We start from the raw sequence: 17,114 nt of genomic DNA, 5'->3' as shown, positions 1-17,114 counted from the left end.
AGTTCTTAGTGGCAAACACGTAGCTGGCAGGAATGGGGTGATAAGGCTACAAAGGGCTATACAGCACAAGTCTGACTTTCTGTATTTCAGCATGTTCTTAAGCAAATCAGCCATGCCCCATCAATGTGACAGGGTCCAGCAACACATGGGCTGTCTCTCACCATTGTTTTTTTTTTTTTTTAAATTACCACAGTCACACAGTTCGAGAGATGGAAACTTGTTGAATATTAAACAAATCAGGCCCAAAAGGAATAGTTGTTAGTGAAACACTTAAAAATTACTTTAAAAAGATCTAGACCTTCTCAGGAGGAGGCTGGGGAGGAAGTAATTTCCTTGGAAAAAAATGTAGTGCTAGACATGTCCTAGAACAATCCCGGTTTTATGTGCATTGCAGACATGCCTACTTGCTGTATCTGCACCCATCATCGCTCCACAGCCAGTAGCAGCAGGGGGGAATGTTGGCATAGACCAGCTCCCTTGTCACCTACTACTACTACTCAGAGCCGCTTTAGGATATATGGTGGTAGAAACAGCTGCAGCCAGACCCCAGTAGCTCTCTGGTATGCTAAACAAGCAGTGTATTTCCCCCAAAAGTCCTCAAGTAGAGAAGAGTTCTGAAATACTAAGCCCGGGATCGGCAGCCTTTCAGAAGTGGTGTGCCGAGTCTTCATTTATTCCTTCTAAGTTAAGGTTCACGTGCCGGTAATACATTTTAACATTTTGAGAAGGTCTCTTTCTATAAGTCTATAATATATAACTAAACTATTGTATGTAAAGTAAATAAGGTTTTTAAAATGTTTAAGAAGCTTCATTTAAAATTAAATTAAAATGCAGAGCCCCCCCGGACCTGTGGCCAGGACCTGGGCAGTGTGAGTGCCACTGAAAATCAGCTTGCGTGCTGCAGGTTGCCTACTCCTGTACTAAGCTGTAGCCCCCAAAGGGCAGCAGACAGCTGATGGTCTCAAGTTGCAGTGGGGGAGGTCTAGGTTGGATATTAGGAAAAACTTTTTCACTAGGAGGGTGGTGAAGCACTGGAATGCGTTACCTAGGGAGGTGGTGGAATCTCCTTCCTTAGAGGTTTTTAAGGTCAGGCTTGACAAAGCCCTGGCTGGGATGATTTAGTTGGGAATTGGTCCTGCTTTGAGCAGGGGGTTGGACTAGATGACCTCCTGAGGTCCCTTCCAACCCTGATAGTCTATGATTCTATGTCACAATCAGTGATGTCAGTGGCATGAAAGTTCCAAAATTACCCCTGGTATTTCTCGGCTTGCCATGGCTTCTGCCAGCACAGTCAAAGGGAATCAACATCTATGACAAAAGAAAAAGGAAATGTCAGTCAAAGGAAGCACCAGTTCTGTAGCAGTAGCAACAATCCAGGAAGGTCCTGCAAAACGGGCGGTACTAGTTAGGGCCAGTAAAAAGCCTAAAGAGGATAGCGCTTCATCAACTCAGAGAAGCCCCAAGATTGTGAAGGAGACTAGAGCAGTGATCATAGACATTGGCACAGGTTACTGTAAGTGTGGATTTGCTGGAGAGCCTCGTCCCTCCCATGTTATTTCATCTACAGTGGGCAAGCATTTCCAGCAGACTGCTAAAACTGGGGACAATCGCAAAGAAACCTTTGTTGGAAAAGAACTTCAGGATGTGAAAATACCCCTAAAACTTGTCAATCCCTTGAGACATGGCATAGTGGTCGATTGGGATTGTGTCCAAGACATTTGGGAATACATTTTCCACAAAGAGATGAAGATTCAGCCAGAGGAGCATGCTGTCCTGGTATCAGACCCTCCACTGAGTCCTACCACCAACAGGGAGAAATATGCCGAGATGCTGTTTGAAACGTTCTGCACTCCTGCCATGCATATCGCCTACCAGTCCAGATTATCTATGTATTCATATGGAAAGACCTCCGCTCTTGTGGTAGAAAGTGGCCATGGTGTTTCATATGTGGTCCCTATCTATGAAGGTTATACTATGCCAAGCATTACTGGACGAGTAGACTATGCTGGATCAGACCTCACCCATTACCTCATGAAGTTATTAAATGAGGCTGGGAAAACATTTACTGGGGAACAACTAAGTATGATAGAGGACATTAAGGAAAAGTGTTGCTATACGTCTCTGGACCTTCAGCATGACATGAGTTTGCCTCTCCGGAAACAGCAGGTTGATTATGAACTTCCAGATGGGCACCTAATTCCCATTGGCAAAGAGAGATTCCTGTGTGCTGAAATGCTCTTCAAACCATCCTTGATAGGATCACAGCAGCCAGCACTTCCATTGCTGACAATGACCTGCCTCAGTAAATGTGATGCTGATCTCAAGAAGAAGCTGATGGGCAATATCTTGCTGTGTGGAGGCTGTACCATGCTGAAGGGTTTCCCTGACCGTTTCCAGAGAGACCTGACCAAGATGTGCCCCAATGATGACCCCATTGCAGCAGCATCCCCTGACAGAAAGTTTTCTGTCTGGACTGGAGGGTCAATTTTGGCATCACTCAATGCCTTTCAGAAGCTCTGGGTTTACAGAAGAGAATATGAAGAACGGGGTCCTTTCTTCATCTACAGGAAATGTTTCTGAGTACAAAGTGGACAAGATTGAGCTTAGAATCAATACTGCCACCCTGAGGGGACTGTAGATGTCTAAGAACCTCTGTTTCTTTCTCAGATACTGGTAACAAACCGAGCTGCTAAAATGAAGTTTGGATCTGTGTTCCACTGTGGCTGTATTAAATGCTCATAGCATTCTGTGTTGCACATTAACAGCTTTTTCTCTCATCTGTTTCATAAGAATTTTCACTGTAGCCTATTTGACAAAAGGATTTACCAGTGTAAAAGGGATATAGCAGCTGGTACAGACCCACTGTCTATTGCAGTGGTTTTCAGCCTGTGGTCCAGGGACACGGGGGGGCCACAGACTAGAATCATAGACTATCAGGGTTAGAAGGGACCTCAGGAGGTCATCTAGTCCAACCCCCTGCTCAAAGCAGGACCAATTCCCAACTAAATCATCCCAGCCAGGGCTTTGTCAAGCCGGGCCTTAAAAACCTCCAAAGGAGACTCCACCACCTCCCTAGGTAACGCATTCCAGTGCTTCACCACCCTCCTAGTGAAAAAGTTTTTCCTAATATCCAACCTAGACCTCCCCCACTGCAACTTGAGACCATTGCTCCTTGTTCTGTCATCTGCCACCACTGAGAACAGCCGAGCTCCATCCTCTTTGGAACCCCCACTCAGGTAGTTGAAAGCAGCTATCAAATCCCCCCTCATTCTTCTCTTCTGGAGACTAAACAATCCCAGTTCCCTCAGCCTCTCCTCATAAGTCATGTGCTCCAGCCCCCTAATCATTTTTGTTGCCCTCCGCTGGACTCTTTCCAATTTTTCCACATCCTTCTTGTAGTGTGGGGCCCAAAACTGGACACAGTACTCCAGATGAGGCCTCACCAATGTCGAATAAAGGGGAACGATCACGTTCCTCGATCTGCTGGCAATGCCCCTACTTATACAGCCCAAAATGCCATTAGCCTTCTTGGCAACAAGAGCACACTGTTGACTCATAGGTCCTTTTCTGCAGAACTGCTACCCAGCCATTCGGTCCCTAGTCTGTAGCAGTGCATGGGATTCTTCCGTCCTAAGTGCAGGACTCTGCACTTGTCCTTGTTGAACCTCATCAGGTTTTTTTTGGCCCAATCCTCTAATTTGTCTAGGTCCCTCTGTATCCGATCCCTACCCTCTAGTGTATCTACCACGCCTCCCAGTTTAGTGTCATCTGCAAACTTGCTGAGAGTGCAGTCCACACCATCCTCCAGATCATTAATAAAGATATTAAACAAAACTAAGATTTTCAAAGGGCTCCCCAACTCTACTTGAAATTTTTTATAGATCTGCAAATGAAAAAAGGTTAAACTCCTGATTAAGTGATATAGAAAAACAGCACCACTTCCAGCATCTACAGTGAGTCTGCTGCTGACCACCAGCTATGGTCACAATGGAATTTTTCTGACTAATAGGTTACCCCTTAGTGCCCCAAATGGGTCCGGGCTGGTAGACTAGAGTTTCAGATTAACTGAACATGTAGCTCCATGGTCCACTCTAGGTGTGCTCACCAGGTCTCCAGCAATCACCTGGCTCTGGGCAGGGACCTTTGTCCTACTCCTTTTGAGTGGGGGGTTAAGGGTGCACAGCCCCTGTTTTATGTTGTGATATCCTCAACAAGCCAGTCTGCCTACGGGCCTGCACCCCGGCACTGCTTTCTTTGAGGCCTATGAACAGGGTATAGCCAGCACTTACAAGTCACCACACAGCTCCTTCAGAGCAAGCACATTTACAATTACAGCTGAAACATCATAAAAAACAATAGCTGGATTTAAACACACACTATAGGGCCCTAGTACACTGAAGTCTTTCCAACCCTTCCACGAGGGTTGAGGCCCCTTGGACAGAAGGTCTTGTCCATTTGCTGGATTACAAAGAAGGCCCTGTGGCAGTTTAGATGCATCCCTTTTACACCAAAAGCCCCTTTCTTTGTCTGCTGGTCTCAGGAAAACCCAGTAGCTGCAAGCTGTCTCAGTTACGGGGGGGGTGGTATGGCTTGAGGGGGGAGGGGGCTGTTTACAGCTTGAGTGAGTCACAAAAATCACCCTCCCATTTGTAGAGCCTTGCAGAGCTGTGGCAACCCTTCCCTGTGGAGTGGCACACAATCTCTGGCCCAGTAGTCCATAAACCATTCATAACCTACATGCAATTGCAATATCTGTCACCCTCAGACTGTGGAGTCCTGCTAGCCAAGTGTGTGAAGTGTACAGGAGATTTGTTAGCTGTCGATTTATTCTGTCAGCCTGATAAAAATGGTAAGTCCGTCCCTCTTTTAGCACATCACTTGTACCTGGAGATGGCTTGTGTGCGCCAACCCTTTCCCCAGGATGCCAGGGGAGAACATTCATAGACCGCAGCCATGTGACAGCTCATTCCTGTATCCAGGAGGCTGGGGACAGTCTGATTTGAAGTGCTCATGCAAAACATTTGTCCAACAAACAGACTCAGGGCAGTTTGGAGATACAGTTTAAGCAATATCATCTTTATTCTGCTATGTTTTGGTAAGAGGAGAAGTTGTGTACAATAATCACTCTGCCACAGCGCAATGTGCCATAGTCTGCTCTAATGTACAGCAGTGTAAGCCTAGGGCCATATTTGCTGCTGGTGTAAACTGGCAAAGATGCGCTGAGGACCTAGCTGCGTAGAGTACAGGAGCTCTACTGCAGTCAGTGGTGTGACCTGAGATTGACTCTGGTGTAACAAGACAGAATTTGGCTAATGTCTTGTAACAGCCATCCAGCTTTAAACAGTAAAACAAAGCTCAGGGCAGCAGGGAGACTGGTGCTCTGTTTAACATTCTTAAAAAATGCATCAGCTGGACTGTTAGGGATACAGGATCCAAAGAGTAAAACCGGGCTATTTAAAATGACTGAAATGTCATGGCAGCAGTGATGTACTGCAGCCAGGAAGGCTGGCTTGGAAACTGTCTTAGGGACAATGCACCAGAGCTGCCAAAGGACAGAGGAAGAGAGTTGGCAGATGTCCAACTCAGACAGCACCAGTAAGGGCTTCTCTATGGGGACTACCTCTCTTGTTCTTTAAAGTGAGAGAGAGAGCGAGAGAGAGAGTGTGAGTGAGTGAGTGAGAGTGAGAGAACAAAATGAAGGGGACATAATGAGCTTACAATAAACTACACTTGAGTGTCCAGCAGGATTTCTTGGCCTCAGGTTACTGTAAGAGATTCAGTTTCCACTGGATGTTTTTATTGAGTTTTGGAGGAATAAGAAGTTCTGCATCTGAAAAGCAAGAGAAGAGAAGGTTATCTGAAGTTCCCTTAGGAGCTGAACACTGGAAAGCCTCCATGACTCCTCTTTCGCTGCCCATCAATGGTTGCTGACAGATGAGAGTTTCTCTTTTAGGAGACTGGCCTAAGGGGGTTGAAGGGAAGTATGTCTAAGTGGGGCTCAGCAGGACCACTCCAGTTAGAGGGCCTCCAGGGGCACGTGACACATGTATCAATTTACAACTTGGCCAATCTAACTCTTTTGGGACTGAGGTGGGTTTGCCAGATTTCACCCCAAGCAAAAGCATTTCTACAGATCCCATTGTGACGCTAGTAGAGCAGGTGCCAGTTGAGCTCTGAAATGTAGCTGGAAACCAGACCAGCTCACGTGTTCGTATTGTTCAAGCCTTGGATGGGTGTGTTTGGACTATACAATGCTTGTAAGTTGCTGCATGCAACTTGTAATGCTTGTATCCCAGGCTATAAGGTAATATGTACGTTTTGCTTTATAACTGTAAAAATGCCTGCTCTGAACTTGTGAACCGAGGTAGGAGGAGTGGCTCCCCCACCCCTCAAGGAGGACTACCAAGATAATGGGTTCCTGTGAAACAAAGACTGGGTTGATGGCCCTCTTACACCCATGAAGGTGCTATGTGCAAGAAAACTCATCCCATCAGCTTGAATTCTGGAAGGGAGGGAAAAAAAGATAGCTGACATGAAAATTCTTCATCTCTTGCTGTTTAGACTGTCACAGGGCTGGAGCTAGGAAACAAAAGCAGAGATCTCCAAGCTCAACCTGCATTAGCCCTAAAAGACAATCAGTGCTGACCGATTAATGCAACTTGTCACCTTTTGGAACCACAGTCTAACTCATTTGTGTATATATGTTGCCTTCTTTAACCTGTAAATAACTCATTTCTTTTTCCTAGTTAATAAACCCTTAGTTTACTATAGAGTTGGCTATGAACGTTGTCCTTGGTGTGAAATACAAACTGACCTGGGGGTAAGTGACTGGTCTCTTGGGACTGGGACCAATCTGAATCTTTTGTGATTCTTGGTGTAAGTGACCATTTATCACTTTAGTCCAGCTTGCCTGGGCGGCAAGATAGACTGGAGTGCCCAAGAGGACCCTCTGTGACTCCATGGTAAGACTACTGTAGTGCTGCAGGAGTTCACATTTGTTACTGGGTTGGTGAAATCTAATTCTAGAACATACCACCAGTTTGGGGTGTCTGCCCTGCTTTTGACAGTCTGCCCTGAATAGGCACACACAGTCATGAACAGCTCCGGATAGTGCGACAACCATCACCACCAGTAAACCCTCTTTGTTGCAAGGTAAAGAAATGCTTTCTAACAAAGCCCATAAAATATCCCTGCCCCTGACATTTTAGTTTTTCATTTTCCTCTTGAACGTGCACTGCTGCTCTGAAGAGGAAATCCAAACATGGCATTGTGGAGTTCTAAGTTCACCAGCTCAATTATTCCACCTCAAACGTGTCCACTTACACAAGGAAAACATTTCTGTTGACAGTAAGTCTGCAAACCCAATGTGGGACCTAGTCAAGTTGGATTCTTTCCTTCTTGTAGATCTCGCTAGCAATACATGCTCTTCAGGCCAAAGCAAATTCTTCAGGACCCCAGTGCAAACCAACACTGCAACAGGTTAATACAGGTGTAACCAGTAGTGGGAGGATGGAAGAACCCAGCTCACCCTCCTCCATTGTGTGGGTTCTGCAATGCTAACACCCAATAGTTAGCGCAGAGGAGTAGGAAAAGCATTACACAGCCTTTCCGTGCGAGTAATGATGAAAGGGGTCCTGGCTAGTGGTCTTTACAGGCCTATTACTCTAGCTGTGGTAGATAAGGTCTCAGTGGAGAAGCAACACATCATAGCACACGTTAACACAACCAGCTTCTTGTTGGACGTCTCCAGTGAGGATGTCATGCAGCTAGTTGGCATGAAGACACAGCTATCCTCTCACCTGAAGCCCTTCCAGAAGAGGGGTGCGCAGCATGGAGGGGGTGCTATGTCTGCCCTATAGGTAGAGGACTCCACTGATCATCATCTAACACCTTCCATAGCATTGATGATCATTTGGATAATGTTCTGAAGGAGCAGAATGATGCGGTGGAATGGGCTGGGTTCTTTTGAGCCAATGCTTATTCTAGTAGAGATCTCCCCTGGCAGCAGAAGGCTCAGGAATAAAGTTGAGCGAATAATGGATTTTTTGGTGCAGGGATCAAATAAAAAAAAAAATATCCAGTTTAATATGACACCAAACCAACTTTTTCATTCTCTCTCTCTTTCCCCCCCCCCATCAAATGAAAGACTCAAATTTTGTTTTCAATCGACTGAAATGTTTTGGGTCAATTTGAAACTAGATTTGGGGGGTTGGGGTGTTTCAGTTAGTTTGTTTCAAGTCAACCAAAACATTTTAGATGACTAAAAATAATTTCCCCCCCAACCTTTTTGTTTTGATCACTTATGGGTGTTTTTCTACTCTTTTTTAAACAGGTCACATTTGAATTTGACACAAAACATTTAGACTTTTTTTTTTTTAATTGTGTTTTTTCTTGGCCAAAACAATTATTCATCAGCCCAAATTTACAGATAGCTTTGGGGCACCATATGCATTTTTTGACTAAAAATCTTGTGTGTCAAAAAAACATCACCCAGCTGTGCTCAGGAAGCCTATAGTTCTGATTTCTCAAGGTCCTGACCCAGCAACGGCCAACACTGGTAAACATTCACCCAGGAGTGCATGGGCAGTGTCTTCTTTTTTCAGCATTTCACAAGCTACTTTTGGGTTTCTTTAACTTGGTTGCATTTCATCTTAAAACAACATTAGACAGGTTGTGGGGGGAACTCTACCAGGTGAGTTTTTATTAGTGAAAAAGAGCAGGTATAAATGATTTATGATTTAAGTCAGACCACAGAAATAATCTCCCTTCTCTTTAGATTTCCAACTCCTGTGAAGCAGGAACATGGTCTGTCTAGTCAGGCGTAAGTGCCATGCACTCCTAGCACCACAACATTGCCACAGGAATTCATAAAGGGAGAAGTGTAACCCTTACAAGAGACACATCTGTTTAATGCCAAGAGGGAACATCAGAAACACGACTGACCTACCAAATCAATCTCCAAACTGCATCACCAGGCCATATCTCTGTAACATTGCTAGCCCTAGTGACGTTACCATTGGAGATATCCTGCACCTATGATTAGTATGCCGTATGCTTCAACTAACCTTGTACTGCAGGAGCTGCAATTCTTTGCTGTTGATAGGCGGCCATAATGCTATTTGCAGTTGAATTGGGGCCCAGGACCTGTAGAATAGGCAATACTGGCACATCAGCAATATTCAAGTCCTTATAACAATGAAGTAGAAGATTCCAAAACCAAGCTCCCCAAGCTCCACCCAACTGGCAGTTCTGCCTGTTGCCACTGAAGTAGTTAGTGCTCCCTTTGCAGGATGGGAGCTTGCTTGATATTGCCATTGGATTCTAAGGGAGATCTGCGCTCCTGCTCCTCCCCCCATGACAATGCTTGGCATTTTCGGCAGATGATGCTAATAGCACGTATCCATCCATCTGCAGCTGAGCTCATGGCTGCCCAGACAGCTGCTATCAGATTCAGAACCAGTGCAGGGCTCTGTGACAAACTGTGTGATGGGACTGTTGCAGAGAGGCTAGTGCAGGGAGGTAAAGCTGCACGACACTGCTGCAATCTGAGGGCACCACTAGAGGAGACAGAGCACCCTGGGAGCCACACAGATCACTGACAGAAAGAGCTGGTGGTTAACATTGAAAGAGCCTACTGAAGCCCTGTGCAAAGACAGCAGTAGGGACTGGCAGGAATGGCATCTTTGGAGCACCTGGACTTCAGGACCATGCGTGAGATCTTTTCCACACCCCCGTGCCAGCCCCCTTTGCTGTGGCAGTGTTGCCAATTCTTGAGATTTTATCACAAGTCTTGTGATATGTGTCTCTGTCTTAAAGACCCAGCTCTTAGAGGCAGGTGACTGCAGGAGAACCTCAACTTGCATTAAAAATAAGTTTCTAGCCCTGGTGCTCAGGGAGAAAAGTTTCAAAATGTGACCTGAGTTAACCCTAAAGGCTGGGAAACCAGAAAGCATGGGAAAAAATTTCATATTTTTAAAGAGTTTTGTGATTTTTTAAGCTTGTCATGATATTGACCACGTGGGGCTGCCAATACTGTAGAAAGTCTGATTTAATTCTCCATCTCCTCCTCTTTCTGTCCCATTCATCATGGGGCATGTATATATTGTACAAGAGCAAGGGCACTACGGAGACTAAAGTGATTGTATTGGTAACTGTAGCGAGGCGGTGGGATACCCCACAGCCCCGCTGAAGGACAAGCCTCCCCTAGCACCAACGTGGGCGGAGCCAGTGGATCCTGCGCCCGCCCCCCAGAGGTCGCAGGACAGGAAGTAGAAAAGCCCAACTGCAGAGCTCACTTGAAAGCCAGCCCCCGGAGAGGCCAGATGCCTGTGGCCTAGCTCTGGGTTGGGAAACGCCAGCAGGCTGCGGCCGACCCAAGGACTGGCCGGGCCAGCCAAGCCTGCCTCTCGCCAGCTACCCTGAGGAGCAGCCGAGCCTACCCCTCGCCAGCTACCCCGAGGAGCAGCCGAGCCTACCCCTCGCCAGCTACCCCGAGGAACCGATGGTGCTGGAGACCTCCGAGGACACCGCCCTAACCCAGGTACCGTACGAGGGGGAGTCCGGAAGTAGCCCGGGGGCAGCCGACCCTGGTCTGGCCGCAGCACTGCCAGAACCAATGTCAGTGTGTTGCGGTCAGGATCCCCACTGACACAGCAGCGAGTCTTCTGCCGCTGCTAGGGCCCCGGGCTGGGATGCAGTGGAGTGGGTGGGCCTGCGTCCCCCCTGCCACCCCACTCACGGGTGGCCGTCTCCCCCTCGCACCAGACGCTAAAAAGCCTGAGCTCCTGACTGTTTGCTGTCCCGCCCTGACCGAGGACCTGGGCCCATAGCGAACTATTGCGAGGCGGTGGGACACCCCACAGCCCCGCGGAGGGACGAGCCTCGGCCGAGCCCTTCTATAGTAACGTTAACATTTGAAGTGCAGTGGAGGTAAGACATGTTAGCGGTTAATTCAGGATGTTAACAGTTCAACCATTATAAAGATTTCTTTGCTCAATTATAAACATATAAAGGAAGAGTATATTGCACTGAACTCTGCAAATTGCTTCACTTAACACAAAGTTTTAATATGAAGTCAGTGCATTGAATATGGAAGGAACACACAAGCCATCGAAGTCCCCTAGCTCTATCGAGACAGTCGGATCACTCCTAACCAGCACCGGAGATAGCAGGCAGTGCACATGCTGGCTGGCAGCCAAGGGTCTGAGCAGTGGGAAGATGCAGCACCCCCCCAGAAATACACTGTCTAAAAGGTTTATCTGACATACTGCAAAAGGGGCAGATCTGGAGGCCTACACTGCCACCGACTCCAGTCAGAGTTTGTCTGAGTTAAAGACTCCAAGGTTTGTCTCTATAAATGATACCACAGCACCACAAATACGTAAGTTGCAAACAGCGACTCAGGTCACAGCCATCAGGGAGCAAGCACCTACTGGGCTAGCAGGATTCTGTTGCAGGTCTCTGGTCCAGATTTCCGGGAGTGACCTCTCTATCAACTGCAAAGCCTCTTCCAGGGCCTGCTGCAGCTCCCTGGCCAGCTCATCGTAGCCAAAGAGCACAAGCCCCTTTAATAAGCTATGCACTTCACCTGCAAGGAAGAGATCAGAGCAAGCTCCATCACAGCAATCAACCAGATTCACTAAGCAAGCCGTGGTGCTGTTCTAGCACTGGGGACGGGGCGAAAGGAGCAGCAGAACATAGCTGCTGTTTTCCTGCTGTTACCCCTGGTGCCAGGTGGGCTCAGCATGAGGGGAGCTCTCTTCACATTAGCACAGCCCAGCTCATCTCACTCTGATTCTTTACACCTGGGGCTGGGACTATTTTTTACTCATTAGAGCAGTGACAGCTCAGAGGTTTGGACTAGCAAAGCCAATCAGTAGTCCTGATCCTGGCTCCTTGCCAAGGTGTCTCTGGGGAAGAGGCTGCTCTCTTCAGCGACCCCCTCCCCCACTCTCGAGGCTTGGGCAGTAGCTACTCTTTGCATCCCAACCTTCAAGATCAGAAGGTGGCATCTGGCCTCAGACAGCTGCACAAGCCGGACGCTGGCTTGGCTCAGTCAGGGGGTCTTACCCTTCATGTTCTCAGTAGTGCGGATATTTTCTCCCAAGGCCTCTAGAAGGGCCAGGTCCTCCAGAGGGCTCCCTTCCTTCAGACTGTGCCGCTTGCGCTCTGCCTTGCGACGGTTCTTGGAGGATCGGCTAGAAGAAAGGAATGTCCAATATCACCATGGGCAACAGAACAGGACAGAGCAACCAGCATTTCTTTTTCCTCTTACAAGAGGAAGTCATAATCCCCAGCCGCCCCCCGGTACCTGTCCCGCCCCCCCCCATAAAGCCTGCAAACAAATGCATCTTAACGCGGTACGTACACCTCTTGCTAAAACATGCCAAAGACAGGTGGGCTGCCAGCCAAGGCACAGAGGGCTGGCTTCCCACTGCCCCCACTGCCCGCTGGGGGTGGCTGCCAAGGAGCTGGTCCTGAGGATGGTCTGTGTTTGCTGTGGTGCTCCCTAGAGTAGCTGAGCAGCTGCTGTACAGGAGCTCTACCAGCTTCTATGGCAGCTGGACAGATCCAGCGGCTTGCGTCACTGGAGTGGCACTAAGGGGCTGGACTGCAGCAGAAACTCTGACCCAGCCTGCAGGACCAGCTTTGTCTGCAGCACATTTCTTCTTTTTAAACCAAGTTCTACAACTGCTGGTGCACTCTCACGTCTGCACCCATAGCCCCGTAGTAGCGAGAGTCCACCGCTGCGTAAGTGTGCAGATGGAGTTAGATCCAGCCGTGCACTCCACCTCTCGTCCCCCCAGTACAGCATGAACAGCTGCAATCTGGTTTGAGGGCAGGGACATACGCAGATATCCTCGAGTTACTGTGCGAGTATTTGCCACTCATGTCACTGGCTGTCACGATGCTGCTGGTTTCGGAAAGAAGGTCTGCCTCCAGACAGTTGGGTGTCTCATCGTCTGCAACACAAATTAGCAACAAGTTAGACTTTCCCCCGATCCCCAATGAAGGTGGAGGTTATTTTACAAGCACCAGAGTTAAAAACAACAGCACATGGTGACACTGAGAGCAGGCGATGCCAAGGGGCAGTCCAGGGGAGGGACACAGGACATCCTAGTTCCAAGCAGGGTCTGTCTGGAGAAGTCGAAGTACCATGGAAATATGGAGAATGGGACCATTCTCCATTTATCTCCAACTTTCCCTCCACAAGAAACAGTCTTACCTGGGACCTCTACTGCTGGACCAGTCCCCTGGTGGCACTGGGAGAGCCTCTGTCCCACCGTCAGGCTCCCCCAGGACATGGCAGAGGTGAAGAGAACAGGCGCGGTAAAGGGCAGGTGTAAGATATGGCCCTCATCCCCCTACCCTTGGTGGTGATCATGATCTTTCAACAGCGAAGTCAGAGGGAACAGAGACTTAGCTGGGCTACGTTTACCCCTGCAGCAGGACGAGGAGGTTAGTTACCTGTACAGTACCTTGAATTCAAAATGTTTTGCTGGTATGAGTGTTCCCCAGAAGGATGTGCACGCACCTATACACTCTTGACGGGAGACTGTAAAGCAGTGCGGGCCTGGCAGAGCCGCTCCTCGTGGTCCCAGAGAAGGGCACATAGGGAGGTGCAGACCCACTGCCACTCAGTTCCTTCTCAACCACGAAGTCAGACACACCACAGCAGAGGGGAAGGAGGGCAGGAGGCGGAGCACCCATTGGGATAAAACACCTTGGAGAACTCATTCCCGTGCATGTAAGTAATCTCTCCTTCGAGTACGTGTCCTTCTGGGTGCTCCATCGTAGCAGACCCCCAAACAGTAACTCAAGGTGGAGGTGGGTGGTGAAGAGGCAAATCCAAGGCAGACTGGAGGACTCACCAAGTGACATGTCAGCTCTGAAAACTGGTAAAATAGCGCAATGCTTGGCAAATGTATGGATGAGGACCAAGTTGCAATCCTGCAGATTTCCTCAACTGCAACATCTTTCAGAGAGGCTATAAATGTGGACTGAGCTACCAGGGAGTGTGCTGTCACTTTATGAGGGGGCTGTATTCTGGCAGTCTCGTAGCATGTTAAAATGCAACCCGAGACCCACGTTGATAATCTTTGCATTGAAATGGGCTGTCCTTTCATCCTTCCACAAAGGATACAAAGAGTCTGGGAGAGGTACTGAAGGCCTTGGGTCTGTGTAAGTAGAAGGCAAGAGTCCTTCTGACATGTAGTGTGTGCATGTCTGGAGGCATAAGGCTTTGGATAAACACTGGTAGACTAATTTCCTGATTAACATGGCATTCCAAAGAAACCTTAGGGAGAAAATGAGGATAGGACACAGATTGACCATATCCTTGTAGAAAGTAGTCAATGGTGTGTCTGCCATGAGTGCACCAAGTTCTCCCATTCGTCTAGCTAAAATGAGAGCTATAAGGAATGAGGTGCAGGAGAGTACAGATAGTTACTGGTTTCCTTAAAGTGCTGAGTATGAAATTAAGGTCCTATGGGGTAGCAGGTTCCATACAGAGGGAAACGAGATGTATAAGCCCTTAAGGAACCTGGTCGTAATAGGAAGGGCAAACACTGAAAAGCCCTCAATGGCCAAGTGGAAGGATGAATCTGACTGAGCTCACTGACAAAACTGGTGTCTAAGTCCAACAGATAGTCTAGGATCTCGGAGAGAACTTCTGAGGCTTGACAAGAGTTAAGAGAACATCAGGGATGGAAATGTTTCTGATTCTGCAGGTAAGTTTTGCAAGTAGTAGGTTTACAGGACACCCTTCTTGAGGGGAAGGCAGAGAGGTGTTGTTACTGAAAGGTGAAGGAGGTTCGAGAACCACACCTGGCGCAGCCATGACAATGCTATGAGAATAAGCCTTGCTCTTTCCTGTCTCAGTTTGATCAAGGTCTTGAGAATTATAGGTGGAGGCAAGTAAATGTACAGCAGAATATGGTTCCACGGTGTTATCAGGGCATCTCCCAATTAATTGCAGTCGTGTCCTCCCTTGGAGCAAAGCTGGTTGGGGGAGCAAAGATGTCCGCTCCGGGGAGACCCCACTTTTGGTAAATGCTCTGGAAGACAGAATTGTTGAGTTCTCACTAATGGTGCTGATGCAAGTTCCTGCTTAGGGAGTCTGCAATTGTATTCTGGAGGCCTGGTAGAACTCTCGATGGCTTATCTATCTGATGGGAAAAGCACCAGTTCCAATTTTAGCAATTCTACACCTAAGGAATGGGAACTTGCTCTTGCTGTGTTGGTTGATATGACACATTTCTGCCCTGTTGTCCAGCATTATCCTGACAGAGTGGCCCTGTATGTCGTGAAGGAAGTGTTCGTGAGCATAGCAGATGGCTCTCGGTTCAAAGGGTGTTGATGTGAAGCATAATCTCTTGTGAGGACCACCTGCCCTGAGTTGTGGCCCCTGAAGGTGGCCTCCCAACCCAAGAGAGGAATCCATTGTGAGGATTTTTGATGGTGGAGAGTGTGAAAATGGGGTTACTTGCAGCCTTGCAATGGGTCCCTCCACCAGCTGAAAGCCCAGAATTCAGGGGTACGGTTAAGCACGTGGAGAGACTGTGCCTGTCCACATCTGACGGCAGCTGAGGCACGGTCTTGCAGAAGATGCGACGAACATGGATGCTAACACATGGCCTAGGAGCTGTAAGGAGGCCCTTGTAGTTGTTTGCAGACTGCCTTGTACAGTTTAAACCTGGACATGGTGGAGAACCTTTCTTTGGATGGGCAGGCTCTGGCAGTTAGGGAGTCTGGCTCCAATGCAGTGTATCCTCTAGACTGGAGTCGGTGTCGATTTCTTCAGACGGATACAAAGACCCAGGGAATGAAATAGGGCTAGTGCCTTTGAGGTTGCTGATTGGCCCTCTACAACTGATGGACCCCGAGGAGCGAGTCATCCAAGTATGGGACTTCTGTGATGATCCCCTGACGTAGATGGGCTGCTGCCACCGAGAGGACTTTGTAAAGGCCCCTGTGAGGGTTTACGCCCCTCGTTACAGGGCAGCACGGCCTAGTGGCCAGAGTCCATATAACCGCCCCTGGTTGCAGGGCAGCACGGCCTAGTGGCCAGAGTCCATAGGATAAACCCTGGTCACAGGGTAGCACGGCCTAGTGGCCAGAGTCCATATAACCGCCCCTGGTTGCAGGGCAGCACGGCCTAGTGGCCAGAGTCCATATAACCGCCCCTGGTTGCAGGGCAGCACGGCCTAGTGGCCAGAGTCCATATAACCGCCCCTGGTTGCAGGGCAGCACGGCCTAGTGGCCGGAGTCCATATAACCGCCCCTCGTCACAGGGTAGCACGGCCTAGTGGCCAGAGTCCATATAACCGCCCCTGGTTGCAGGGCAGCACGGCCTAGTGGCCGGAGTCCATATAACCGCCCCTGGTTGCAGGGCAGCACGGCCTAGTGGCCAGAGTCCATGGAACAAGCCCTCGTTACAGGGCCGTAGGACCTTACTACTGGCTCAGCGGGGGGGTCCTACCGAAACACGCTGAGGCTTACCGGGGTCAAGGTACCAGTCCGTCACCTCCCCCGGGTCGCTTCCTACCGGCTTGGGAGTTGGGGTCTCCCACGGATCCCAGGGTTCTCCGTGGGTCTCCGGGTCCGTCGCCTCCCCTGGTTCCTCCCGCAGTAGGGGTCCGTGCCGGCCTGTAGAAGCCTCTGTTCCTGGCAGCTTCAAGGGCATCGGCTGGTCCTCTGCAGGAGCTTCCCAGTTGGGTCCTTCCCCTGCGGCCGCCAGCCCAGATTGAGCTGAATTCCCTCCCCTTATACTCCCTGAGCACTTGGAGCATGCCCAGTACGAACAGGGCGGGACTTCCTCCGTCAGAGCTACCGGCCTGACGTCGCTGGGGCTAGTGCGGGGCGGGGCTGCCCCGTCACAGCCCCAAAGGGGAGGACTCAGCACTGGTAATGATCTGAGCCTATTTGGAAATGTAGAAAACGCTTGTGGAAGGGGAGGATCACTACAAGAAAGTAGGTGTCCTAGAGATTGAGGATGACGAACCAGTCCTCCAGACCTAGGGATAGAATTATGGTGGCTGGCGTCACCACCCTGAAGTATTATGAAAGGACACGGTATTCAATTTTCTGAGATCAAGTATTAGGCTTGACCATCT

At 48.9% G+C, this 17,114-nt stretch overlaps 2 protein-coding genes across 2 annotated transcripts in view; one reads left to right on the top strand and one right to left on the bottom strand.

Annotated features, from left to right (window-relative positions):
* Window positions 1–1,188: 1,188 nt before the first annotated feature.
* ELP1 (elongator acetyltransferase complex subunit 1) overlaps window positions 1,189–17,114 on the bottom strand; it is a 108,822-nt gene continuing 92,896 nt past the window's right edge. Inside the window, exons 34-39 of the mRNA XM_065407068.1 lie at window positions 12,851–12,962; window positions 12,070–12,197; window positions 11,433–11,587; window positions 9,066–9,144; window positions 5,719–5,830; window positions 1,189–1,308 (exon numbers count right to left, since the gene is read on the bottom strand). Of these exons, the coding sequence (XP_065263140.1) occupies window positions 5,763–5,830; window positions 9,066–9,144; window positions 11,433–11,587; window positions 12,070–12,197; window positions 12,851–12,962 (542 nt within the window). The 3' untranslated portion in view covers window positions 1,189–1,308; window positions 5,719–5,762. The remainder of the gene's footprint in view (window positions 1,309–5,718; window positions 5,831–9,065; window positions 9,145–11,432; window positions 11,588–12,069; window positions 12,198–12,850; window positions 12,963–17,114) is intronic.
* On the top strand, window positions 1,330–2,580 carry ACTL7A (actin like 7A). Its single transcript, XM_065406856.1, has one exon. The coding sequence runs from the start codon at window positions 1,330–1,332 to the stop codon at window positions 2,578–2,580; it is 1,251 nt and encodes a 416-aa protein (XP_065262928.1).

The sequence above is a fragment of the Emys orbicularis genome, chromosome 6 (genome assembly GCF_028017835.1).
Source record: "Emys orbicularis isolate rEmyOrb1 chromosome 6, rEmyOrb1.hap1, whole genome shotgun sequence".
Taxonomy (NCBI): Eukaryota; Metazoa; Chordata; order Testudines; family Emydidae; genus Emys; species Emys orbicularis.
This window is presented reverse-complemented; position numbering and strand designations above follow the sequence as displayed.

Bases quoted from the DNA above. Each gene is read 5' to 3' on its own strand.
- ACTL7A (XM_065406856.1), top strand. From the start codon at position 1,330: ATGTCAGTCAAAGGAAGCACCAGTTCTGTAGCAGTAGCAACAATCCAG.